The 27,985-nt window shown below is 36.4% G+C and overlaps 2 protein-coding genes across 3 annotated transcripts; both read left to right on the top strand.

Moving 5' to 3' along the window:
• Positions 1 to 11,449: 11,449 nt before the first annotated feature.
• LOC113748724 (cytokinin dehydrogenase 5) lies at positions 11,450 to 17,714 on the top strand. 2 transcript variants are annotated; one of them, XM_027292269.1, is made up of 6 exons: positions 11,450 to 11,773; positions 11,863 to 12,506; positions 13,081 to 13,208; positions 13,655 to 13,936; positions 15,125 to 15,393; positions 16,998 to 17,714. In XM_027292269.1, the coding sequence occupies exons 2-6, from the start codon at positions 11,909 to 11,911 to the stop codon at positions 17,332 to 17,334; spliced, it is 1,614 nt and encodes a 537-aa protein (XP_027148070.1). In that variant the 5' UTR covers positions 11,450 to 11,773; positions 11,863 to 11,908; the 3' UTR covers positions 17,335 to 17,714. The 2 variants fall into 2 exon arrangements, with proteins under 2 accessions (XP_027148070.1, XP_027148069.1); XM_027292268.1 differs by having other exon boundaries at positions 11,450 to 12,506.
• A 3,008-nt stretch (positions 17,715 to 20,722) lies between these two features.
• LOC113749746 (protein NAR1-like) lies at positions 20,723 to 26,156 on the top strand. The gene is made up of 11 exons (XM_027293576.1): positions 20,723 to 21,083; positions 21,479 to 21,561; positions 22,257 to 22,410; positions 22,527 to 22,713; positions 22,951 to 23,077; positions 23,745 to 23,901; positions 24,168 to 24,217; positions 24,299 to 24,470; positions 24,891 to 25,017; positions 25,119 to 25,198; positions 25,688 to 26,156. The coding sequence occupies exons 1-11, from the start codon at positions 20,922 to 20,924 to the stop codon at positions 25,838 to 25,840; spliced, it is 1,452 nt and encodes a 483-aa protein (XP_027149377.1). The 5' UTR covers positions 20,723 to 20,921; the 3' UTR covers positions 25,841 to 26,156.
• Positions 26,157 to 27,985: the final 1,829 nt, after the last annotated feature.

Raw genomic sequence — 27,985 nt, 5'->3', positions numbered from 1 at the left:
TAAAAGAAATGGTCGGAGCTTGAATTGTTTTATGGAAGAGATAATTTGTTAGAGACGCATGTAGCTAGCTAGCTAGTGTACCCATTTGGCTTGGAAGCTAATCGATATTTATTGAGGGTTAATTGGTGTATCTGCTGTTCCATCATGCATGGGAGGCAGCCAGTAGCTGGAGACGAAGCGGGGGAAAAGGGACTAATTATGGGAGGGCAGTTTAATCATGTGATTTTCATGTTTCAACAAACCCACTGATATCCTAGCTTCTGCCAATATTCTTGGACTGAAGGGTAGCTTGGGAATGAAACTCAAGGTCTTTGAAAAGGAACCTCGCGTACCGATCGTCACTAGGTGGCACACCCGGTTACAAGTTAATTTCCATTTTAGTTATGAAGTTTAGGGTGTTTATGTGGAGATTTCTAAACGATAGGGAAGTAAGATGTCTTTTCGCGAAATCACAAGGAGGTTCTTGTATTTTACCCTAAATTTTTTGACTCATCGAGGGAGAAGAGCGGTGTTGGGGTGGGCTTAAAGGGACCGAGGAATAAGAGGCTAATGATCCTTTTGGGCTTCGAATCACAAGCTGAGCGTCATTTCAGTACGTGACGTGAGAGACAATGTCAAAAAAGTTTCATATTTTGATGGTGCGCCGTGATGGTGTAGAGCGGCCCAGATCCGTTTTTCAAGCAACTCCCGTGATGATGTGTCTAGACCCATGTGAATGAAATTTCCCTTGAACTAAAACGAATAGACAACTGAAATTTCCTACACAGCACTTTTTTGTCCCTTGCTTGTGAGTTTGGGCTTCTTACCAGTTGACTATTTTAACTATAGATTCTAATCAGTTTTGGTGTTATTCTCTATTGCTTTTGTATTTTGATTATGAATTTTTTAATCACTCAAAAAAGTTAAAATTCATAATCACCTCAAATGTAACTTTTGCTTATTATGATTATTTTCTACAATCAATTTCTATAATCAAATTTTATAAAATCTAAAACAATAGAGAACAAGGCCTTTATGCATTGGTGTATCCTATAATGGATCCTCTCACTGCTAAAACTTTTTGCATAATTAATGCTTGGGTTAAGAATAGTGACCAACAACTCAGTTAAATATCGTGAGAAAAAAACAGCCACCATAGGTATAATCCGTAGTGTTGTGCTCAAAATGTTAAAGCAAAGATGTTTCTAGTAGTACAAATTTGTTTTGCTCACCAATAAAAAATTACTGATTGGCTATTGTAACCTCCAAAAAATAATACCGATTCCATAATCGCAAATAAAAATTTTTTGTAGTACGATAGTGAAACCAGGTCGAACCCAAGGGAGATTTAATTGTAAATATGCTACAAGAAACTGAAATTAGGGAAGAAAGGAGGATTTGAATTATGAATTTAATAAACAATTTTAAGAAAAATTAAATAAACTAATCAATTAAAAATGACTCGGTTCAAAAGGTAAAACATCCATTCCATAGACTTGTTGATCATTGAAGTGCCAAAAATCATTCCTTTAATTCATACAAATAAATTTGATTAGCCTTAAAGTTAAGGAAAATGAAGATAGTCATTAATGGTACAATTAACCAGAAAACTTCCAATTAATTCCTTATTATCAATTGAAATCACTATTGAAAAGTAATTCTCATTCACCCATTAATAGTGTTAAAGTACTAAATGTAAATTTATGCCAAGCAACCATTTGAAAGTTTAAATGATTTAATCTTATCTTATTTCTCCCTAGCAAATTAACATAAAAGGGGTAGACAATCAAGTTAACTCACTTTATTTCTTGTTCTAATTCCTGACAACAACTATGGATTAATGAGAGGAACTAGAAAGCATGTATGCAATCATCAAAACTACTTCAACAGGCAAGAAATAATAATATGTTGCATAAAAATCGAACAAAGTAGAAATAAATACTTGATTATAAAGGAATTACAAATGATCGACGTTACTACTCAAAACCAGATGATGGAGGCGAAAGTTGTTCCCCTCGAATTGAAGTAGAAAAACTAGCCACTTATCTTCCAATGAAAATGCAGAGAAAACTAAAGGAAAAAAATAATAGTATGCTTTGGTGTCTCTATTTCTCCCTGTTTATACTAAAAAAAACTACCTTAATATCAAAGCTAAAAGATAAAAGATAAGACATTTGAAAAATCTCTCAATTTCCACCAAAGTTCTTTTCAAAAATTGGATTGCATCTGAATTCTCTTTTGATTGGCCAATGCGTCATCACTTGATAAAATTTCCAAAATTCAATTGCATTTCTTTCATAAGTGCTTCTAAGATATCTCTAAGCATATCTTTGCTTAACTTCCAAGCATAATATCCTTGATTTTCCTCCACATTTTCTCAATTCAAACTTTCAACTTGTTTTCCTGAAAATCATAGAAACTAATTAAACTCATGATTTGACAAATCTATAATAAAAGTCAAGCAAATCATATCATAAATATGTATATGCAAATAATGGATTTATCAATTACTTAAGTTAATTGTTTCTTCTGTTCAGCTGTGAATTGAACTTTGAACAAGTAAAAAAAGTTGGAAGAATTGAGAAATTAGAACACAACAAAAATTAAAACAGGGCTTCGATTCGATGGGCTTTTACAATACATCATTCATGTTTTGGACAGGAGCTAAAGAGGAAGTTGACAGAAAATGACAAAGAAAACGAGTGATTGAGGTGAGTGCTACTAAATATGATGGCAACAGGTTGGAGTTGCTAATACCAGCTGAGCACGCAAAAGGGGCCAAAATATGTCATAATCTTGATGGGGATTTACTCGATCTGTTTCTTTCTCTGCCAAAAACCGAGATGACCAACAAGTTACACTTATTGGCCAGATAAGCTGAGGATTGATGTAAGATGAGTGTGGACTTCACTTGATGTGATGTAATGATAATTAATCTAGAAGAGGTAGAGAAGATTGTACTACTTCAGATAAACCCACGTAATCTTATGCTCGCAATTATATTCTTTCTTTCACCATGCATCTTGTCACTAGGAGCGGAAGATTGTATTCTATCAGTTTGGTACATGTCCAGCAATTATAGGATACATAGACAAGCAATATCCGTATAACTTTCGTTTTCTTGAACGAGTAAGACAGTATACGTAATACATTGTCCGGTAACTGCAGAGAGGATAGGAAACCAAAAAGCACCGGCGCCCCAAATCTTTGACAATCATATATACCTGAATCACACACATTCATATTATTGAGCATTTGTTTAGTTCTCGTATTCGAATTTTGTCTCGTTTACTAGTTCTGCTGCAGAAATCAACATCTGAAATCTGCTTTGTTTTGTTATTATTTCGCTTTTTGGGTTATTTTAATACTCCGGCAAATTTGTGTCACGGTTTCATCAGCAGCAGTTCAGTACTGCAGATTTTATAGTTTACATGATTAATAGAATTGTGATGCCATCACGCACATATATATATACATATAGAAAATGAACAATCTTGATCAAACAAGGTAGCTATAAAAAAACAAAAAGGACCATCTCTGATTGGGAAGATATGCATGTATTTTCCATTTTCTTTGACGTAATGCATGAAAAATCTGGTCAAATTAGTGGTGTTCCTGATTCCAGAGGGGCGAAAATAGCCTTATCAAGATTCTTACCCTGGCAACTTGTGAGACAATATCAAAATCAACACTACTGTGTTTTATATTTCACGTAAACTTCCAACTTATTCGTTCATATATATACAAAGCTATGAAACAAAAAGATGGAAAGAAAAGATAGTATGAAAAGGTGAAAGCCACTGGGACAAACCCCCAACAGTCAATAACATGATACAAGAGGTTAGAAAATTGGAAAGAGCCATTATAATCTTGAGAGGGACCTGAGTGAATGATTAAGCAGTTATAGCTGTCAGATGCCAAGCAAATTAAATACAGTGCCCAAATAATACTAGTAGAGAACAGTAATAAAAAGGATCAATTGATCCCTGCCCATGACAGGGCATGGGACCCTTAATTTGTGCTGCTATCATGATGTAGCACCTGATAACAGCCATCTCATGCCCATCATGCTGTAATAATCAACCCGGATTCTGCCAGATATTATTCCCTCTGGCCTACAATATTTGCATTACATGCAACGTTTTTAATTTAATGATCTATGACATGTTTAGGGTTTATAATTGCTTCTATTATTCGTGTGTATTAGATGGGGAGGAAGAAAGGAAGAAGCGTCAAGTTGTAAAAAATCCACCAATTCATCTTTCTTGTTATATCATTTTTCCTCAAGAACTCAAGGCATAATGGCAAATTGGCACCTGAAAAAGATGGAGATTTTTCTTCATCTCAGGAAAATCTTGTGATTATCATTGCTGTTTGATTCGACAGCATAACCTATATATGTGTGTATATATTAACTCTTCCACTCATTCGTATGTCTTTTTCACGTCTAACTGTCAAACACAAGATTCAAACACTAAATTGACACTAAAAAAGACTTTGAAAATCCTATTTTGATCACTAGGCCGACTCCAGTGATTACAGCTTGACTTTACGAGTATAAAGGAGATCAAAGCACACGTCTTCATGGAATCTAAAACATGGGAATTTTCACCCTTAGTTCATGAATGCCATATCATTAGTAGTTCAATTTATCCATTTCTTTTGCAGTCAATGTAGCTATTAATCTATTATCAAGATTCTTTAATCATGTTTCACTGCATATTAAGAAGAACATTCTACCCATTTTCTTTGCTTAAAATGCTAAAATCATCGAGCTGAAACTCGATATGGCCAAAATACAATAATGAAGCACATAGTAAGACCACAATCTTGTAGTTTTTGCATTGCCTGCAGGTCTTCCGTTGGTTTTAATGCTCAACATATCTGTGAATTTTGGGAAAAGACGAAAAAGAAAGTGGCTTACTAGATTGAATTAGTAAGAAATAAACAAAAGATGATGACTAAAGAAATGAAGAGGGTCACGATTTCCTTCACGAGCCAGAACGAAACCAATTCAAGACCTACTATCAGACAAGGGAAACTGGGATATTTCTTAGTAATTCTGTAAAGCTGTGTACAAACTCGGAACAGCTGCTCAAATTCAGGAGAAGAACGAGTCTCGACATTCAAGTTGTAGTCAGCTTAATGCTGTTAGACACATGAATCAAAATACTAGTATTTTACTGTCAATGGTACAAAATACTAGTAGTATTTCTACGTTGAAAACATGCAGTACTATATATGATGCGATCTTAAACGGATCCCTAGAGTATTAGGAACTGGATACAAATGCTTTCAACAATAATTTGTCAAGAGTGCTTCCCAATGATATACTTTATTACAAGAATCATCTCAAATTCTTTTCTGTTTTCTTTTAGATTTTCTGAACCTTGGAACTAACAAAATAGCTAATTAACCAACTATATATAAACTTTCTAAACGAAACACCTCCAGCGCTTCCCAAAAAAAGAAATAATAATAAAACATAATTAAACCAATGCAAGTTAATTTATAGTAAGATTATTCCGTCACATAAGATAATTCGAGTGATGTGGATAGAGCATCATGGTGGATATATTCCAGATTTAAAGGTGGCCCATTAATCGGGAACATGCTCAAATGGAACCATGTGTGCAGCGTACGATTTTGTCTTACAACACGTACGAAGCTTGAGAAAGTTCAGCTGGCCAATCTTGCATGTATTATCTCTTCTTCAACGAACGCTTTGTTATCATGTCCATGTGTGTCGTCATGTTCTGGTGTTTTTAGTGATTCCATGAAACTTCCCTCTGTTAATCACTTTGGAGATCGATTTTCCAGTTTGGCTGTAGTTGTGATCTTATATATGAAGCTCATCCTCCATGAGCACGGAGCACCGAAAAAGTTCATAAATATGTTTAATGTCTCTTCCATTCTGTCCTCCTGCTGGCCACCAACATGCCGCTGCAACCCTACCAAAAACAAAAACAAAAAAAAAAAAAACAAAATGATGATAAAAAACATACTCATATGGGACGTAATTATAATGTGTGGCATCACCATATGGTTGTGTCACTCGTTTTATTTGTCTCCCCAACTTCATTACAATATTGTCGTATGTGCCACCATTTTTTCTTTGGTTCGTATGGCATTCAAATTTAATTATAACCCATAACAGGAGAATTTAATTAAATAAAAGTTCCTTTTCAATTCTTGTGACTAAGTAGAATTCCTAATTAAGGACTTGTTTGGCATACAAGTTTTTCGTCAAGTTTGTCTGCTACAAGTTTTTTTAACAACTTTAACTACAGTAACTTCAAAATACTTCTTAAAAATTTTAAATTATACATTTCCAAATATCCAAAAATTTATACGTTTCAAAAATTTTTCTTACAACTTTTATAGTAAATTACAGCAAAGTTTTAAACAAACACTCAAAAAACTCATTTGTCAAACGAGGCCTAAGTCCCTCATGTGTGTGTGTATATATAAATATGATCGAATCGACCTTTAGGTTTGAGCAGCTAATCTATTTCGTAAAATCATGCAGCGGCTACATGCACTAACTAATGTTTCCTGAATTTGTGACACACATTTTATTGTATGCACTATATCCACCTTTTACGAGATCTCTAGGATATGGAAACCCTAAAGTTGCTAAAAGCTTTTTTCGTACAATCTATCTTTCAAGTTCTAAAGCAACAATAACTGGAGTAGAAAAGAATCAAATCTGAGGAATAATAAGGTTGTCAGCGAGAAAAAAAAAAAAAAGGATTAGTCTCTCTTGCGGATCGAAACAAAAGTAGCTGTCTTCTTCTTTTTTCACTAGCGGCTCTCTACGAAGTGCCACTTGAGTAGGTCCATGTTGCCTTTTGCTCGACACTTTTGAAAGAGAGAAAAAATACGGGTTCTGCCCAAAAGAGCGACAAAATGATGGAATGATATGGCAAAGAGATACAGAATATTGACAATCGATTTCAGCCACCGGAATTTCAGAATATGGGTTACTTAACAGCTAGCTGAAGAAGTACCCCCACTGCGCTGGGTGACAAAATATAATTGCGCAGCTTCGCATTTTTCTTGTAGGTTGAAGAGAAATAAGATCTAAGAGCTAGTGTAAAGATATTATACGAGATACACCAGCTAGTGTAAAGAACTTAAACAACCAAGAACAGAAGCAACAAATATCCAAAAACCCAAAAGGTACGTAAAAAGCCAAGAAGATGATTCTCATGAGAACGAAAGGATTTGTTTTGTTGTCTTAGTATGAAAGTCTTATTGAAACTCCAACACCCTCTTTTTTGATCTTCGTTATATATTCTATCCCCCTCTTAAAAGGAAAAAGAAATAAGGCACATTAAGCTGCATATTTTGTGATTGATTCTTGATGGACATATCGATCGTCATGAAGACGTGATTCCAAAATCAGATATATGGCTTCTTAGATGCTCGAAACGATCAAAAGAAGTCCTGCTGGTAATCAATCTTTGTCAGGAAATCGGAGGAGCAAATGGTTTAGGGAAGGTTACAAGAAGTTGAGTTCAGCCACCACTCACGTTAAAATCAGTAGATTTGTGCTACTTTTGGCAAGATTGCATGGGAAATGCTTGATTTCCTTCAGAAAAAGAACTAACCACAAGCAAACATATATACCGGAAGCATAATGGGAAGGTACTCATTAATGTAGTACACAGGTTTATGAAATTGCGGATCACGTAACAAGAAATATATTTGATTTTGGAATCACATCTCGATGACAACGATTGAAATTCTTATCAAAAAGCAAGGGATTCTTCTTAAAGGAGAAAATAAGAACCTTTTTTTTTTTTTTTTTTGCTTATGTCAAGGAGTGGTGGACATAATCACTCAAGTGGTGTCTGTTTGAGTCGCGAATTGAAACTTCCTGTCGTTGGCAATTTGCAAAGATCGGATTGTACTTTTGAGCATTATTCAATTTTAGCCACTTAGGTATAAAATAATAAATTTGGTTGTTGGCATGGAAGATTCGTATTCCAATTAGCAACAAAAGATATGCCTAGATCTCCCGCATCTCTCTCTTTTTTTTTTTTTTTTTTATGAAAAAGGAAGCCAACAAAGTTTTTAACTCAAACTATATATCATTTCTAAGTATAAACTTCTGACCTACCTGCTCTTGTTTTGGCCATTTTGGTTGATTTCCGGCCGGAACCCCTTCGGCACTCGAATTAATTACTGCTGAGTTTGTTAATAGAGAAGTCGTTTTTCTCAAGCAAATGCACTCCTGTTAATTATCCTCCAACTCAATGATCAGGAAAAACAAAATCCAATCTTTTCTCTTCCCGAACATATATATCTATATATATATATAAAGAACTTAAAAAACACGCAACCATATTCTTTCATATTTACTTTTTCTCTAGTTTCTTACGTCTTACCTTGCTCTTTGTTTTTTCTTCTCTGGACGAATTTCAATTTCTAACATAATAAAACATGATTAGATTCTAGTCTACCCAAGTTGAGAGAGATATATATATATATATATATATATATTGTAAATTTATTGGGAAACATTTTTTCTATTTTTGGTTGTTCAAAAGCCATATCTAACATCAATTGATTGATTAGCTCATCACAAGATCTATATATAGAACCCTTAATCTTATCTTTATCCTGTGTTTGAAAAAAATGATGCTAGCTCTTTGCCATATATAGTACCAAGTACCAATTTTTACTCTTCTGGAGAGAGTACTAGAAGATAGATGGCCAAACTGGTGAGGGTTCTTCTTCCTTGTTAAATATATATATTGGACATATGATTCACATTACGCTCATTGATTGACTGGTCTATCTACTAATTTATGTATTAATAGCACAGTTTGGTTGAACGACCAACGTCAGCACAAACGTGTAATAAGTTGATAGCCACAAAACCAGTTGCCATCAAGCTATTTTAAATCACACTACTAACTTCAGCTTTTGATTAACAGTCCAAATTTAGACAAACTTGCTAATTCAGATGTCTTTTTTTTTTTTTTATGAAAGCCAGGATGATTTTTGATCATTTTACAAATCTAAACCCCGAGAAAATCACAAAAGCCGGCAACTCTTGAGGTTCCTCAGGAGACTTATAAACTAACCCAAACCCCCCCCCCCAACACTCGATGTGGGATAACTACCTTAAGCAGAACAACTGCTACTAAGATCTAAAGAGACCTCACTAACCCCGGACAGGCAGTTGTCTTTTTTACCAAAACCAGGATGACTTTTGATCATTTTGCTAATTCAGATGTCAAGTGGATGGTTTCTCACATACAATAAAATCCGTGGTGGATCCACTTATCTCTACATCTGGTTGACCATGACGTACTGATTTTCCTCCTGTCTACTACTAACCACTTCCTAAACGAGGCTGCTGCCGTATGATTTGGAGAATTTGCGGAGTTACTCGTCAACTATGGCTTCTTCTTTTTTTTGGCCAAATTCCATTTAGAGTTTCCTTCGAGCAGCCACCAAAGACCCTAGTAATGAGCCAAAATCCATGAGCTTCTACATAGATGATGTACCTTTCCAAGTACGAAAGGAATATTTGCTAAATTTAAGTGTTTTGTAGCGTGAAGCAATATAGGCTATATATATAGCCAACAGTTTAAGTACAATGGATTCAAAATTGGTGGCTTCTCAGTTAATAATTTAATCTGATGGGAATCCACAGCGGTGGTATCTCATGTACGTATATGTGCCTGAAATCAAAGAGTATTATAGTGCTGTGAGTTATCGATCAAGAGGCATCTATGTTACGTAGGAGTAATAACAAGACTGAGTGACTATTATATCTCAAATCTATGTTATTTATTTTCTCTCTTTTTTTTTTCTCCTTCATCTTCTTTTTTTTTTTCCATTCATTCATTGGTAATCTTTGAAGAATCTATCGTCTACATGATCAAGTGGACATAATCATTGATTTCAAGTCTTTCTGTTGAGCATTAAGGTAGCCAGTAAAGGGCTAGCTTGCCAACTAGCTAGCTCGATGTAGACTGATGTGAACAAACAAACTAGGAATTTAAAATTTCTGGCTACACCATGGCAAAGCCGAGCTTGCTGACAATGCAAAAAGTGTATGACAACCTGTAATGGCTTTTTATTCTGCTCGTTGCTTCCATTTTGCAGTTAATTTTATCAATTAGGTTATTTATTCCTAAGTATTGAAGAACTTTAATTTGCAGATAAAATGCCTAATGCATGATGTAAGTATCACACACACTTGATTACTCCTCGTACAAAAAATGCAATATAGTGCACGAGTCTTGTGAGGTTGAGTTGAGCGAAAAATTGCAATAAGAGAACTCACTATTGCACCTCTCAATCTATTTTTTTTTTTTTTTTTTTTTTGTCGATACAAGTGTGTTCGGGTTAATCCCTACGGGGCCCGATTAATTCCCTGCAACCCGGGCCTGACGCCCCAATCCGATCCAAACACGATAAGTGCGTGGAAAAATTCAACAGAGCGGAGACTCGAACTTGGAACCAAAAGATCACCTCTCAATCTATTTGAAAGGAAACTAATTAAAGCAGTGTCGTGCCAAGTGCCAAATGCCAAATGCCAACCAATGTTTTTGTAAATAATAAAAGCTCATATCATCAGAATAGAATGGATGGACCGGCCACTTGCAACATAATTGGAGGCTAACTCACCGCAAGTACACTAATTAGCATTTTCCATGAGATATAACCTTGTCAGGAAACAGGAATAAACCCATTAATAAAATGTGCAAAAGTACAGAGAGAGAGAGAGAGAGAGATACAATCTAAGCCTAGATATGACATCCCTGATACGATATATCCTTGGAATTCAAAATTACTTACCACCTCTTCTAAACTCCAAACTCCAACGTAGTTTCAGTGATAATGACACCATCATTCACTTACATCCATCCATCAGTTCCCACCACTTCCTACCCCAGAAAGAGACTAATCTCTTAAACAAAACTTAAAAGCTCTCTCTCCCCCTCCCCCCTCAAATACCAACCACCTCCTCAAAAAAACAAAAACAAAAACAACCAAAAGAAAAAGTGAAAGAACAGGATGCCAATACAACAGAATCACCACCCTCTCTTGGTCTTTGACCTGCCTCCCATCCCATGCAGCAATTGCATTGCAATCTTTTTCCAGTTTCTAGTAACATGAGTATATGCTAAAATGCTGCTACTCTTGCACAGTCTCCTTTTCACGATACAATCTTCCTCCAGTCTCTGCAGCCACGTGAACCTTTCCTCGCTCCTGTCCCCACATAGATCCCTCCGTATCCCTTTGTAGGGTCCCTTCTCACACACATCCTGTGGACCCCACTCCCTCCTCACACGTGAACAGCGCCCCCCCCCCCCCCCCCGGGGTCACGGCACCAGAAAGAAACTTTCTCCTCTTTACCCTGTAGTATAGTCTATGCCATCCCATGTCCTATAAATATAAAACCTGTACCTCATATCCTAGACACGACTCGCAATACGGACCCGAGTTCCCAACCCAACTCCCCCCCTTTTTTTTCCTTTCTTGCTCGCAATACAAACTCAAGTCTCTAAAACGATACGCTACTCTTTTTCAGAGATCAAAGAATCATGCAAGCTTTCTAGCTAACGCAGAGAAAAAAGCGCACAACCTTATTTCGCTTTTTGCTCCTGATTTTGATCTCTATCAAAAGCTGAGAATACAGAATCTTTGCATGCTGCATAGTAAATCTTTAAAAGCGCAATCCCAGCTTACGTTTGCCCCGCGACTCCCCACCACTGCTGCAAAGATATTATCCTTCCTTTTCCACGACTCTCACGACAATCTTCCACCGGTGTGCACATTTTCTTATCCTTATTCTCTTCCCCCTTCCCTCTCCTATATATAAATATATTCTTTCGTCGGCACTGATATCAATTGCAGAACTTAAAGCCCCAAACCCAAGGCTCTGCGTCGTAAAGCATTCACGATGGCTGCCAAGCTTCTTTTAATGTTGGCAATATGTCGATGGATAGTGACTGTTGGATTGATGCTGGACCCGACGGAGCTTCTGCTGCTGGGAGTCGAAGAACGGCTCAGCGTGGATCCGTTGGACCTGGAAAGCGCTTCTCTAGACTTCGGTGGCTTGCATAGAGCCGAGCCATGGGGGGTGCTTCATCCGGCTTCGGCTCAGGACGTTGCCAGGCTGGTCAAAGCGGCGTACGACTCGAGTCATGGGTTTACCGTGTCGGCTAGGGGTCACGGGCATTCCATAAACGGGCAGGCTATGACGACTAACGGAGTTGTGATTCAAATGAGTACTGGCTCCGGCGAAAGGAGGAGGCTTGGCATCGGGCGGCCGGTTGCACCCAGGGTTTATGAGAAATTCATGTACGTGGACGTATGGGGAGGAGAGCTATGGATAGATGTGTTGAGGTCCACCTTAGAATATGGACTCGCACCAAAATCATGGACAGATTACTTGTACCTTTCCGTGGGTGGTACGCTCTCCAATGCTGGCATCAGCGGACAAGCTTTCAATCATGGCCCTCAAATTAGCAATGTCTATGAGCTCGATGTCGTTACGGGTTCGTCATCACTTCTTCATCCAAATTGACTTGATTTTCCTGTTTTTTGTCGACATGCCTTGAATACTGAAAAAGGAAAAGGTGAAGAAGAAAAAAAAAAATTTTATGGGTTCTCCTTTTTTTTTTTTTCTTTTTCGTGGGGTGGAGGGATTCTCTTTGTTGGGGTTGGGGGGTGGGGGTTGAACGAAAGTGATTGTTAGTTAGAATATTTGGTGTAGAGATGACCGAGATGGTAAGTAACTAATAAGGCCGGTTTTGTTTCTTCAAAATATAATCTTATGTCTCTATTTTTTGCAGTAGCTGTAATTGGAGTCTCTGTTTGTCTGAGGTGGTTTCTTGTATGTCATCAAACGAGTACTTGACATAGTCTACAGCATATTCTCACATGGGTGGTTTTTTGTTTTATCCAAATGATCTCTCACTAATTGAATGTTCTTACGTTTGATGCAATGATTGTAATTCGTATGTCACAAATTATATCTGATTTTTGGATTCGCCCCATGACTGTAAACTAGCAATTATCGTCTTTGGCTTGATATGGGAATTTTTTTTTTTTTTTTTTTTGGCAAAACAGGCAAAGGGGAACTATTGACGTGCTCAGAAGAAGATAACTCAGACTTGTTTCATGCCGTTCTTGGTGGTCTTGGACAATTTGGGATCATCACTAGGGCTAGAATTGCTCTCGAGCCAGCTCCCCAAATGGTAAAACACGGTTAATTTCCATACGTATCATTTACTAATATTCTAGCTAGCCAGGTAGAAATTTTCTTTTTCAAGTCTCTGTCTCCTCATACGGGCATATACAAACTAACTAGGTTTCGACCAATTAACGAAAGTGTAACAGTAATCATAACCTTTTAATTGTGGGTTAAATTAAATCCAGTCGGGATCTTGGCTGGTTCCATGGTGGGACAGATAATTTTGTTGCTAAACTTCTTTTCCAACTGGTATTAATTAATGAGGAGCTAAAGAGGAAGCAAGTATATGGTGAGCTAAAAGGGTGTGAAGATTGGTTGGGTCCATATGTTCTTTTTAACCCCATTCATTCGAACGGCTGTCCGAAAGCTGGCAATGTTGTTGACGCTTCATTTTTAGCTTTCAAACCTAGTCATTTTCTCTCACTTTTCTTTTGATTTTTGGACTATCAGGTGAGGTGGATACGAGTGCTGTATTCGAATTTCTCCACTTTCACTCATGACCAGGAGTATCTAATCTCCTTGCATGGTCAATCAGACAGCCAGAAATTCGACTATGTGGAAGGTTTTGCTATTGTCGATGACGGCCTGATCAACAACTGGAGATCTTCCTTTTTTTCTCCAAGAAATCCTGTGAAAATTTCGTCTATTGATGCTAAGGGCAATGGTGGCGTGTTATACTGCTTGGAGGTTACTAAAAACTATGGAGATTTAGATGCTGATACCATCGATGAGGTGATTAATTTGCTACAAACCAACTACGTGAAAGCACTCTTTTCTTTATTAATTTAAGCCGCTTCAATTATTTGCTTGTTTATCGTATTTAATTACAAACTCACACATGCTTGTGTTAATGTGCTCTGCATGTGTATAAGGAAAGCAAAAGCAACAAAAGAAACACCTAGCTATAATTAAAGTGGTCTCTTAACCTTTTTTTTTTTTTTTTTTTTGCTTTTTTAAAAAAGAAAATATGGAGAAACGAGACCCCCTGTGATTGATTGTTGATTCATTCTGTTGTAAGAGTCCATTTTTTGTCCCCCTGATCCTACGTTTTCTTTCGTAGCAGTAGTAGTATTCTTTAGAGCAAGCCAATCTAGAAGAGTAAAATAGCTAAAGAGGGACCTAAATTCAGGCAAAAGAAGCTTCTTTCTTCTTCTCCAATGGTACTGAATAATTTACGTCCGGAGAAAAAATTAAAACTTTTTGTGATGTTTTTTTCATTGTACAAGCACCCACACAAAATAAAACAAGAAAAATAACCATGTTTAAGTATGTCCCTTTTCTTAATTAATGTTAGAACATTCTACTTGCATCGCTGTCGTTGTTTAGACTTCGTACATATCCAAACCATTTGCATATATATATATATATATATATATAAGAATATGTATATATTTTTTTCGTTGCCATGGTAATTAATTGTCCCTCCCTCCTATAATACTACTGGTGATTACTATAATACGATCAGGTTAGTTTTTTAAGTACCTAGCATTATTTAAAGGCTACATCAGTCCATCAAAGGATGAAGCACAATAAAACACACAAGATCTTCTGCAATCTAGCCATGAGCATTATTAGTCGCTGATTTAATGTTTTAAGAAAGGGTTGTAGAGTACGGATTAAAATATTACTGAATCTAGGCCGTCCATCCACCAAATTATTCCCCCTAATTATTCACTTTTTGCATTAAAATATGCACATATAATCGGAGAGTTGCATGAAACCAAAGTTATCCTGCCAAAAGCACCACCAGCTGCTTTTTCGTACTTTGAGTCGTTTTTTTTTTTTAAGTTGCTTTAGTTCCTTGGATTCAGAATTTTCCTTTTTATAAAAATAAAAAAAAAAATTTGAGCGGTTTAATTAGTACTTGCAATTTGAGAACCGTCGTTTTTTTTTAATTCTAATAATTTGTGCAATTCGCAGGAAGTGGACGCTCTATTGACGAAGCTAAATTTTATTCCAAACACGGTTTTTACAACGGACCTTCCCTATGTGGATTTCTTGGACCGGGTTCACAAGGCCGAGCTAACTCTCCGGTCCAAGGGTTTATGGGATGTACCACACCCGTGGCTCAATTTGTTCGTACCCAAATCAAGAATCGCAGACTTCGACAGAGGGGTATTCAAAGGCATCTTAGGCAGTAAGAATAAGACCAGTGGTCCGATTTTGATCTACCCCATGAACAAAAACAAGTAAGCCCCTAAAATTTGATCCGTATTTTTTTTTTTGTTTTGGTTCGACAATGAGTTTATGAACCCTGCGCATATATGCATGCCCTGCGGGTACAGTTTGTATGGTATAATAAGTGATCAACTACCAACACAACCATCATCTCTATCTCTATATTTGGCTACATAAAATATTGAGGTCGATTTCAACTGTCTTCGAGCAATGATACTTGGGTTTTGCATATATGTTATTTTATATTATAAACATATATAATTCGGTTAGATTGTGGTTTGTAGGCATATGTCTCAGGATTCCTTGTCTTTATTATTTGATTGAATCGTAACTGTCTGGAAACTAATATATATAGAATTAGGATAATCTGAACTACTAGATTCGAGTACTACTTGCAGGTCTGGTCTGAGTGAATTTGTTGTACGTGTTGATTTCTTCCCTTCATCAGCCTTATCCTTATAGCTGTTGCTGACGTCCAAAGAAGAACATGAATCTATGATCTAATCAATTAGACCCCAAACATTAGGAAAATTTGATGTTGATGTACCCACCCTTAATTTCGTAATGTGTTGACAACATGACAAGATTTGGATCACAGAAACAAACGCAGTATATATATAGATATACACTTGTGCATCGTGTAATTAATGACACTTCTCCATCAGGGTTACAGAATATTACTAACTTAACTGCTAGCTAGGATCGTTTTCTTGAGAACAAAACAGTAGTAATTCACAGTTTTGACCAACTGGTTTGCTGTAATTGGTGGATTAATCCTTCGTAAAAAGGGAAAAAAATAGCACATATATATATATATGTATAGGTTGACAAGGAGGGTTTTCTGCGTTATTTTTAGGACTCTTTGAGTTCTTTAGTCTTTTTCGAAGTCACCAAACAAAACATGAAAGATTCTGTTGGAACTACTTATACTGCTCATTCAATAGATTGATTGGGTTGCAATAAGAAATTTGAGTAGGGGAAAATAATACTCCATTGGAAAGGAATGCCCATCAATCCATTGTCTCTTCTCTACTTGGCAACTGGCATGGCTTGTGAAACGTGGCACTTACAGTGGTACACGTGGCCGTCATGCAATCAACCAACATAGCAATATGGATCCAGATTTTCGGCCAGGTAGGAGCTACAGCATGATGACCACCCCAAAACCTCTCGTTATTTTATTCTTAAATTCTGACTGCAATCAGACAAAATCAAACGGTAGAGATGGGCCAAGTTGGAAGATCTTCATGTCAGCTGATCCTGCCTACCGGACCCCCCCCCCCCACCACCCCCAAATACTGTCGTCTTACAACATAGTCCCAACAAACTTTGCCGTTTGTACAGGTAGGTAATATGTATGACCCTGTGCAGCGTGCACCAATCACGCCTTCTGTTGGACCTTCCATCAATTCCAAAACCATCAATCCACTGCCATCTATGCAGGATCCATGTATATTTTCCATTTCTTTTGATACCAAAAAAGTTTAAGTGATTTCTTTTGATACTGACAAAATATATTTACTGAGTTTATTGATACAGACATGTATGTATATATATATATGTGTGTGTGTGTGTGTGTGCTGTGTTCTTACGTAATTGTCGTGTACGTACGTAGGTGGGACGAGAAAACTTCAGCGGTGACGCCGGAGGAAGATGTGTTTTACTTGGTGGCATTGCTGAGGTCTGCATTGGATAATGGCGATGAGACGCAGACGTTAGACTACTTGAGCGATCAGAACCGACGGATCCTAAGGTTCTGTGGTGATGCGGGAATCAACGTCAAGCAGTACCTTCCTCATTACACCACACAGCAGCAATGGAGGGACCACTTTGGCCACAAATGGGCCCAATTTTACCAAAGAAAATTGGAGTTGGACCCCAGACACATTTTGGCCACCGGCCAACGTATTTTTAAACCTTCTTGCAATCCGACCTCAGCTTCATGGTATTGAGGAACGATAATAGCAGCAGCAGCAGCAGCAGCAAATTGATTAGATTAGATTAGATAGGCGACATCTGAGAATTTCCCATATCTTATCTTGTACAGATGGGCAAATAGTTAAAAAGAATCTTGGCAATTTTTTGCCGGGTTAATCGCTTAATTGTATCAATTGATATATTTTTAGCAATACTATGATTACTAAATAGCACGCAGGATTATTAGACGTGAGGTCTTTTCTTTCCCTTTTTTTTTTTCCTTGATGTACCGGTACTGTTTTTTAGGTTTTATAAGGTGGTAACAGTTGAGGGTGGGCTCTAATTGTCCGTTTCGCATATGTAAATGTTATTCTCCCATGACGATCGTTATAATGACGAAACAGTTTTTACCTGAGATTACATGTTATCACACTTTTAACGACCATTTGATTACTTCTTAGACCCATCCACTTGAATAGAATAATGTCTAAAAACTTGGTAGTAAGTTTCTCATTTAAAATAATAAGTTAACATAGTAAATTAGTAACTTTTATGTCTCATAAGATAATTTGAAATAAATATGAAACTTACTCTTTCTTTAAATAAATAAATTACTACTTTATCTTCCATACTTACTTTTTATAGAGTAAGTTTGGTTCAAATAATAGTAAGTTTTTTCCAAATAAACAGTAAATCTTACCGATGACATAGTAAATTTGATCATTAAGCATTTTCTATCTATGTATGGTTTTGTGTAATTTTTCTGGTGGTGTTGGTGGTAACTGGTAACTATTATTCGTCTTTTGTCTAGATTCTTGTTGGTCTTTTGAGTTTTTGTCCCTACCTATATCACCAGATCCATTCAACACGTAATTTGCTTTTTTCTTAATTAACAATTTGCTTATTAAGTTTTTTGACCAAGAAATTTGATGGATTGGTGTTTAGCATACTTGTTAGGATTGGTTATATGATGCATTTAAGAAGAACTATATGCTATACTTCTAAAATGCTGCTCTTCCTCGTATATCTACGTAAATTCGTGAGCTTCTCCTTGATTGTAATGAAATAGAAAAGATGGAGGATTAGCATTTTAAATTTCTTGGATGATTGTGATGGAGACTAATATTTACCCTAGTCTTTTACAATCATTACCAATTCCTACTCATGCATGATCCCACATTGGCATGGACTTCATTGAAAAACTACCCTTATATGGAGGTTTTGACACAACACTTGCGGCAGTGCACAGGCTGACTCAGTTTGGCCATTTCATACCCTTGACCTATCGTTTCTCAACATTGCAAGTGGCCCAAACATTCTTAGACAACATCTACAAAGTCCACGGATTACCAGAATTTATCATCACTGACAGGGATAAACCCATGTTTCCATGGATTACCAGAATCTATCATTACTGACAGGGATAAATCAATGTTTGGAGTCCTTTCTGCAATGTATGACAGGAGACATACGTTTTCAGTGGAGCAAATAGCTCAGTTTAGCGGAATGGTGGTACAATTCTTCATTCCATACTAGCTTGAAATCTTCACCATTTGAGGCACTTTATGGCTACAAAACCTTTGCCATTGCCCACGAGACCTCACTTTGATACCATTATACCAACAGCTGACACACTAGTACAATATAAGATTCACATGCTTCAAACCATTAAAGAACACTTGGCCAAAGCTCAAAACAAGATAAAGATTTTGGCTGGTAAACATAGAATTGAGAGGCAGTTTTCTGTTAGAGACTAGGCATATTTAAAACTACAACCTCATAGGCAACAAATAGTGTGGCATTGAGGAAGAGTTTTAAACTAATTGCAAAATATTTTGGCCCTTTTTAGATTGGAGAAATGATCAGTGCAGTAGCTTACAAGTTCTAACTACTTCACCCCATCTTCCACGTATCCCTCTTGAAGAAAAAGTTGGGGCCATAGATGAATGTCACACCTAACCTGCTATAACTTGACTCTAATGATCAGTGTTTGTTAGAACTAGCTGCAATCCTCAAACGCAGGGTCATTACGAGGAATCAATAGCAAGTCATCCAATATCTGATTAAATGGCACCAATTAAGTGATGAAGAATCCTTTGAATTGCTATTTTTTGATTTGATGTATATAAGATAAAAAGTTAATTGAAAAATGTGTATACGAGAAATGTAAAAAATTTTTGAAAAAAAAATGCCTTTCCAAACAAGGCCTAAAACGTTTATTGAAAAACAGTTTCCTCAGTTTCAGCCTCAAGTACAAGGCTCTTTTCACTGGCAAGGAGGAATTTGTCATGCATAGAAGGACATTATAGCAAATATTATGAATTAATGGCCTTAATGGTAAATAAATAGAGTTAGTAACTGTCAGAAGAGTTATGTTCCGTTTGATAAAACTGAATTTGAATTTTGAAATTTGAATATTGAAACAATTAATTTGCTGAATTTTAAACACCAAAAAGAAATATATGAATGTCTAAATTTTAATATTGAATTTATTTATACCATTTGATGAGCATTTATAAGTGAATGCTTAATAAGTTAAATTGTACAATTTTGCCCTTCTATCTTTTCATCTAAAAACGAAATAGAACCTATGATTTAATTAACTTAAAATTGTTAGGTACGAAAATGATAATAATCATTTTAAAATCAAATTAATATAAAAGATGAAGTATATTATATGAGAAGTATAGAGCAAACGTGAAAGTCATTAGATAGGGAGAAAAGAGAAGTAGAAAATCGTTAGCCCTGATAATAAAAGGTTGTTTAATTAGATAAGAATTTTGAATAGAAAATATCAAATTGTTTAATTAAATAAGAATTTTGAATATAATTAACAAATAAGAGTAGATTTGATAGATAAGATACGATAATTAAAGTAAATCCATTGATTCTTATCAGGATTAAACATTCAATTACGATTCTTGTACTGAAAAAAATACATACAAATTCAGCATCGCTTAACAAATGTAAATCAAACACACAAAATATTTGAATGTTTGAAAAAGTTCAATTTCAGTAATTTTTTTATGTTGTTAAATAGACCCTTAGTTAGAAATATTGAGATTCAATTAGTCAGTGAAAAATCAATGAGACTTAGTGACCACCGAAAAAGAATTAAATCCCTCTCTGAACCATAGGTCGGAATTCAAAAGAGGTGTCGGAACACCTTTTAGTCTAGTTAGGTTATTCTATATACTAACCCTTATACACAGTCAGTTTAGCCTCCCCTCCCGCAGAGTATTATAGATTAGGTTAAACTTGAAGAAAAAGACGAGCAGCTCAGACGAATTTTACCGGCCAAACTTGAAGAATAAGACAACTCCGTAATTCTGTCTCTCTCAATTCTCTCTCCCTCTCAATTTCCCGCTCTTTTCATTTCAGTTCTTATTCTCATTTCTTCTAACTGCAACTCGGTCACGAACTTGAGTTCTTGACAGCACATTCACCAAAAAATGACTTAGCACATTAATTTGTGCTTGACGACGCTCTTCTGCTTGTCAATTTAACGAAGCCCTTTCCTCCCTCCTTAGTCCAGTGAGAGTAGCGACGAGAAGGTTCTTTACAAAACGAGAATACAATACAAAACGAGAGAAACAATACAAAACGAAAAACTAGAAAAAAAATGTCCTCGGAGAAGTTCTCGGCTACACTGAGTATAGGGGATCTGAATGATTATATAGCACCATCTCAGGGATGCGTTGTTTCGTTCAAGGCTAATTCCAATTCTAATCCCAAGGCTTCTACTTCCTCCTGCTCTTCCAGGCTCGATAAATCTTATGCTGGGGTGAATTACTTCTTTTTCCGCGGCCTTTTTTCCATTTTTTGGTTGATTTCTGGATAATCATACATCAGTGTTATGATAAGGATTTTAATTTCAGCTCCTAAATTTTTTAAACTGTAAAGTAGTCATCTTCTTCCAGCTATCTTAGTTAATCTCAATTTTTTAAAAAAATTCCCAACGGAGGAATTTGCTGATTTCTGGTCTGGTTATTCTGGGGGTTTTTGGTCTAGTAATTATGAAGGAGCAATTTTTTCCTTGTTTTCTACCTGAACATACGTTTACTTAAATGGTGAGTTTGTGAAATCGATATTAAATGAAAAGAGGCATATCTTCTTACATGATTATCGGAATTTCACCTTCGTTTTGTCTAATTCTTTGTAATCTTTGTTAATGGGCAGAACTCTGCTAAACTTGGGTCAGCTATCAAACCATTGGAAACTGAACCTGTAAAAATTTCACTCAATGACTGTCTAGCTTGCAGGTATTATTTCTTTCTCCACCTGCATCGGTCCTCTCTCCTTTCATCATTTGAACTCTATTTTGAAATTACAGATAGCTATAGCAAGTGGCAATACCTTTATATTCTTGTTTGCTTCATCTTAAAGCAAATCTGGGATTAATGTCTTACGTTTTCAACAATGCATATAATTTTTACATTGCTGAATGAGAATAGATACGGTAACGATTTCATAGTAATAAATGCCTGTTTAAGGATAATGATGGTGCAGATTCTGAAGGTCCTCATTGTGGATACAGAACAGCTGTTCATTACTGTTTCTAGCTGTTGAGGTGACATTTTGACACGTTAGTCTAGACGTTGAAAAAGCTCAAGTAGAATTGTGGTGACTCGTACATATATAGATCCATATTTTGGACTGACAACAATGCTTAGGTTTCGTCTTTTACCTTTATTTTCAAGGCTGATTTCTGCATTGGTATTTCTCTGACTATCAGTTTCATAACATGAGTTGCTTATCACTCCATTACTATATTAGGTTTAACAGTTATAATACACTAACTATTGAAATGAAAAAGTGGTCAAGAACTCATTATGAGGTTCATAACATGAGTTACTTATCACTTCATTACTCTATTAGGTTTGACATGTATCGGACATGAAATGTTGAAACAAAACAATTGGTCAGGAACTCATTATGTGCATGGTGATCTTTGCAGTGGGTGCATAACCTCGTCCAAGACTGTGATGCTTGAGAAGAAGAGCTTAGATGAATTTCTTTCTAATATCAATAAAGGAAAGGCTGTCATTGTCTCTGTGTCTCCCCAGTCTAGAGCTTCTCTTGGTGTTGCCTTTGGCCTTTCTCCGCTTCAGGCAAGTTTATTTTCATACGTAGTGTTATGGATAGCAAACCAAATGAGCTTTTCACTTTGCATTTTAATCTTATAATGGCTTTATATGCCTATGACAATCCTTGCGCTTCAATCCAGGTTTTCAAAAAGCTGACGACATTATTTAAGGCGTTGGGAGTGAAAGCTTTTTTTGATACCAGCTGCAGCAGAGACTTAACACTTATTGAATCTTGTTATGAATTCATAACTAGATATAGACAATGTCATTCTACTACTGATAAGAAATCCAAATTGGGCCTACCCTTGATTTCTTCTGCCTGTCCAGGTATACCGAACATCCAATTCCTTATTGACTTTTATTCTTGTTACCAGCCAAGAAACCTTGATATTTATAGTTTTACTGAGGATCAACATGTAAACAGCTTTTAGTGGAGCTACTGTTTTGCCGTTTTGCATTCTTTTTCTTTGTTGTATTCTTCTCATTGGCCTGGCTATTTAAGTGCCTGCTCGACTCTTTTATGTGTTTGTTATATGATTGTGATTGTTCATTCTTTAAATGCAGCCTGGATAAACTATGCCGAAAAAAATCTTGGGTCATATATTTTGCCTAATATTTCATCAGTCAAGAGCCCTCAACAAATCATTGGAGCTATTATTAAGAACCACGTCTGTCAGATGCTGTACCAAAGGTAATATACCATACGAGTGCCGAAGTCTATGACCATTCTTTGTCCTGGTTATTTACGCCTTTTGGCACTTAAATCTTGGACTAGTTACTTGACCATTGCTATGATGCTGAGAGCTGAGCTCTTTTTAAGAGAAGTTCAGGATATATGGGGATAAGATAGTAAATATTGCCATCAATATATATTATTGCGAGTACTTACTCCTTGTGTGCTTGAAATGTGGAACAGTGGAATAGTCACTTTACTATTGCTATGAAGCTGCTGATTCAGCTCCTTTTAATACAACTTCAGGATAAATAGTACCATCACTTCCTTCCCAGATTAGAACTTCACATTTAGAGGTCCTAACGTAATGGTGTATTGATGGTCTAATTACATATTTGTAAGCAGTCTGCGAGAAACTGCACTGGTCCTTTTTTGTGCCTTTTGCTTGTTGACTCTTTCGAGTTTGAGAGTGGTTACTGGAGCTAGCAAGTTGTTCTTCTTGTTCAGGACAGGCAAACAAGTAAACTAGTTGCTTGGTTGCAGTATATGTATACTGTTAACCCATTTGGTGTTAATCTGCATGAAGGAATCACATGATGTTTGATACTGGATGCACAGAGATTATATCCCAGTACTTTATTACATGGATTAAATTTCACTGTTGACAGTGATTTGTTCATGACAGGCCGGAGGATATATACCATGTAACAGTGATGCCATGTTATGACAAAAAACTCGAGGCTGTTAGGGATGCCTTTGTATTTCAACTTGATGCACAAGGTGAAAAGATCGTGGAGGTGGATTCAGTGTTAACGACAGTAGAGTTGTTAGATCTGATAAAGGTAATTTTTGATTTCTTTAAATGGTAAAATGGGCTAGCGCCAAGGGAGAATATATACTTTTCTAAGATCGAATTCAGTCCTGTGGTTGATGGCATTGTTTATTATTTGGAAGCATGGTCCGTTCCCCACTTTCTCCATCCTCCATCACTTTATCAAAAACATTTCTTCAAGCATTTGTGCTTTTGTGGCTTTTTTCTCCTGGAAAGTGGGTTGTTGCGGATGTTTGGACATTTATTGACATGCTTCCTGAATTTGATTTTTTGCAGTCAAAGTCAGTTGATTTTGCAAGCTTAGAAGAGTCGCCGCTAGACAACTTGTAAGAAAACTTGTCACTTTTTTCAATTTCTCTTGTTCTGCAAGAGCAGCCGTTGACAATACTAGTTTTCACTTCCTACAGGTTAACGAATCTTGATGAAGGCAACCTCCTTTATGGCGTCCGTGGAAGCTCTGGAGGATATGCGGAGACAATATTTCGTTATGCTTCTAAAAATCTTTTTGGCAAGGAAATTGTTGGTCCTCTCAACTTCAAGACTATAAGAAATCCTAATTTCCAAGAAGTGACGCTTGAAGTAAGTCTGTCCATTTGTCATATTTGCTCTATCAACTCACAAGAATGGGAAGACTGGGTCCTTTCTAATATTTAAATGTCTAGTGGACTTGTAGCCGTGCATGGGTATCTGGAGTCTCACCATCCTATCAGGAACTAAATTGATTGACACCTCCTTAGACAGCTGACCATTCCTTGTGAACCGCATCTCTTGTTGAGTTAGCATCCATTTGTATGGAGATACTTAAAGTTCTTCCATGATCTCAAATATACATGTATCTAGTTTTGGCTGGCACTGAATTGCATGATAGCTGCTTCAAATTGTAATTTATACTATCATCAAGTTACTAATGATGATTACTCTTCTGGACATTAGATGGCCTTGTAAGTTCCAAAACTTGATCTACATTAAGTTGTAATTTTTGCTCATGTTAATCTGCAGGTAGAAGGAGAGACCGTCTTGAAGTTTGCTCTCTGTTATGGTTTGCAAAACCTGAAACAGGTTGTTAAGAAAATTGATTCTGGAGAATGTGAATATCAGTTTTTGGAGATCATGACTTGTCCCTCAGGTAGATGTGTTCTAAAGCTGCTCGTTTGCAAGTCATATTAATTGATTTGTGCTATAGCATATTAAAAAATTTATGTGAAATTGTGTCTTTTCCACTAGCAGGATGCTTAAATGGTGGAGGTCAAATCAAGCGTAAGCCTGGTGAATCTGTCCGGTCGTTGGAATTGAAATATATGGAAAATGTAAGTCCAGGATTCAGACTTTGTACTCTCTGATTTCAATCTCTCTATTCTGTTTTGGCTTGGAAGTCCATCCCCCATTTAACACACACAGAAAAAGAAATTTATCTCCGTGGCATGCTTAGAGGACCATGTGCTCTCTCTTTGAACTCGGCAGATGAGGGCAAAAGATGAATTCAACTTTCTGTACAGCATGACCGGTTAATTGACCTTTCCCCACTCATGCCTGTGGTTTGTAGAGAGCTCCACCAGTTTCCTATTTATGTCTGCCATCTACCTTACGATTTCTCAGTCGAGTAGTCAAACTGTTATTCATCCAATATAAAACTGTTATTCATCCAATATTTTATACATATTGTCAATGTGGAAGGTATGTTGTATTAGCATGTCCAGTATTATGTGCACTAGTGCTGGGAAATGTTCATGCTTTCTGCTCCTCTTGTTGTTTAATAAGGGTTCAAGTAACTGGTAAATATTTTTTTTTTTGGTTAGGTTATCGAGGCTGACCCTTTTGAAAATCCCATCATTAAAGGATTATATACTGAATGGCTTGATCAACCTGGTTCAGAGAAAGCAACTAAACACATGCATACAGAATACCACCCTAGAGTGGAAAGCAGAACTTCTCAGTTGCAGAACTGGTAAGCGGCATTGCAGGACTGGTCAGCCAACAGCTTTGACGAGCGTCTGATGATCTCAACTACAATTCTGGTGAACCACTCTTCAAGCACATTTTCTAGTTTCTTCGTGTGGCTGTTTCTTTTGTTGATGTTTGTCTCCTTTCGTACCAAATCATATCATCTATTACCATCACATGTATCCTTTTTATTTAATATGCAGTAATGAAAGATCGAAAATGACGGAGCATCCAGAGCCATCATTTTTGCCTTTGGGTTGATAGAGGCCGGCTTGTACCACAGCTAGAGCTGGCAAATTAGACCCTCCTTGGCCTTTAAACTAATCAATTATAGCATTCACGGACCACCCACTCAAAATTCACAGACTTTCCCAACGGTTTTGAAGCACTCATAAGCAGGATAAGCAAAACCCAAATACCATTCTGCAGAACAAAATTATAAAACTGAGAAACTCACACAAACACAAAGAGAAGCCTAATAAATCTTCTTCTTTAAAACGGGATGCAATGCTATGCTTACACAAGTCCTATTGGTGAGAAAAGACCCAATCATGTTGGTTACCTAATTAACAAAAAAAAGTAAAAAGCTATAAGCGCAGCTATACATTGGAAAACAAAAAGGATTCATAAACCTGGAAGAAACTTACCCCTTCAGCGGCATGGATTTGGGAACGACTTTTGAAAAGGGAATAAACATGTCAACTGCAAAAGCTAAACCTCTACCAATTTTGTTTGAAAGCAATTAGGAAATGTAAGACTCGGATTTCAGAACGCCATATTCTAAATTTCCTTTTGTTTTACTCAGAGAAAGTAATCGTTGTGTCCTAAAAGAGGAAAAACCTGGAATTATACTTGTTCTTTCTATAATATGATGCTCAAAACCAACCCCCCAAAAAAAAAAAAAATTTGCTGTTGTTTTTGAGTGTTCAAATGGGTTAGCTATGTGTCTAATTTTGAGTGACGCTGGGCCCAAGATCTGTCACCCACTTGACTTGACCTGTGACTGTGAGACTTTCAAACATGGGAACCAGCTTCAGACAATACCCAAAAAAAAAAATCATATCAATCAAAGTCGCCCTTACCCAATTTATAACGGGCCCATAAGCGATGGATCCTATCTAGACCCAAAAGAAAAGCCATACCCACAATTGCGCTTACGTTTGCTCCAGCTTTCCCATGTGTAGGAAAAGAGAGAAGCATTTTATGCTGTCAATTTTTTCTAGGGTCCGGTCGTAATAATGGAGCCATTATTGTTATTGTTTTCCCTTCTGGATTTCCAATAAAGGGCGAATAAATCTGAAGTCAGAAGAATAAATAAAGCATGCGATTCACTGGAATATATTACCCTTATCCATCATTTTTTGACTTATGAGAATTTTAAATCTGATGCTCCAACTTGACAAATATAAAACATTATTGAATTAGCTGTCCATTTTCATTCTCTCTCTCTCTCTCTCTCTCTCTCTCTCCCTTTTTTTTTTTCCCCTCCTTTTGTTTTGTAAGATTCCCATTTGTTCGATCTTATCAGCGGAGAGTTGATCATCTCAAGAAATTATTCCAGTTTTGGTTCACTCATTTCCTAAACACCGGAAATCTTTCGTTTCTATCTCTTCAGCAAAAGTTATGAAACAATAATCATTCACAGTTTTGATGCACGGGATTATTTTGACGTTAAAATACATTTCTTTATTATTTTTCCAGTATATTAGCAGATATTGGATGGTAAATTTTGAATAAGGTCATTTATATAATTTTTTTTTTTTGGTATACTTTTCTGTCTCATTGGCCTAATGGCATTGCTATAAAGTAAGGATTTGAACTCAAGACTAATGTCCTGAGGCCTCAACCAGTTTTTTTTTTTTTTGGTCTAAATTAAGCACTCCAAATTCTGTGAGTTTATTGCTCAACATTTTTTTTATAGTGTAACTTTCTAATTCCGTCAAAATGGAAAAAAGGCACACATATTTTTTTTAAAAAAAAATTTTTGATCTACAAAATATAGCACTCAATCCATTCCATCAAACCCTCCCAAAAAAAATAAAGCAAGGAAATTTTACCGACTTTTAAAAGTATTTTTACTGTTTAACCATTTTAATTGTAAAATTTAAAAAAAGGATTTAACATTTTAAACAAATTAGCACTTGCTAATTGTA

Source organism: Coffea eugenioides, chromosome 10, assembly GCF_003713205.1.
Source record: "Coffea eugenioides isolate CCC68of chromosome 10, Ceug_1.0, whole genome shotgun sequence".
NCBI lineage: Eukaryota > Viridiplantae > Streptophyta > Magnoliopsida > Gentianales > Rubiaceae > Coffea > Coffea eugenioides.
The sequence above is the reverse complement of the archived record's forward strand: the minus strand, read 5'-3'. Positions and strand labels throughout refer to the sequence as shown.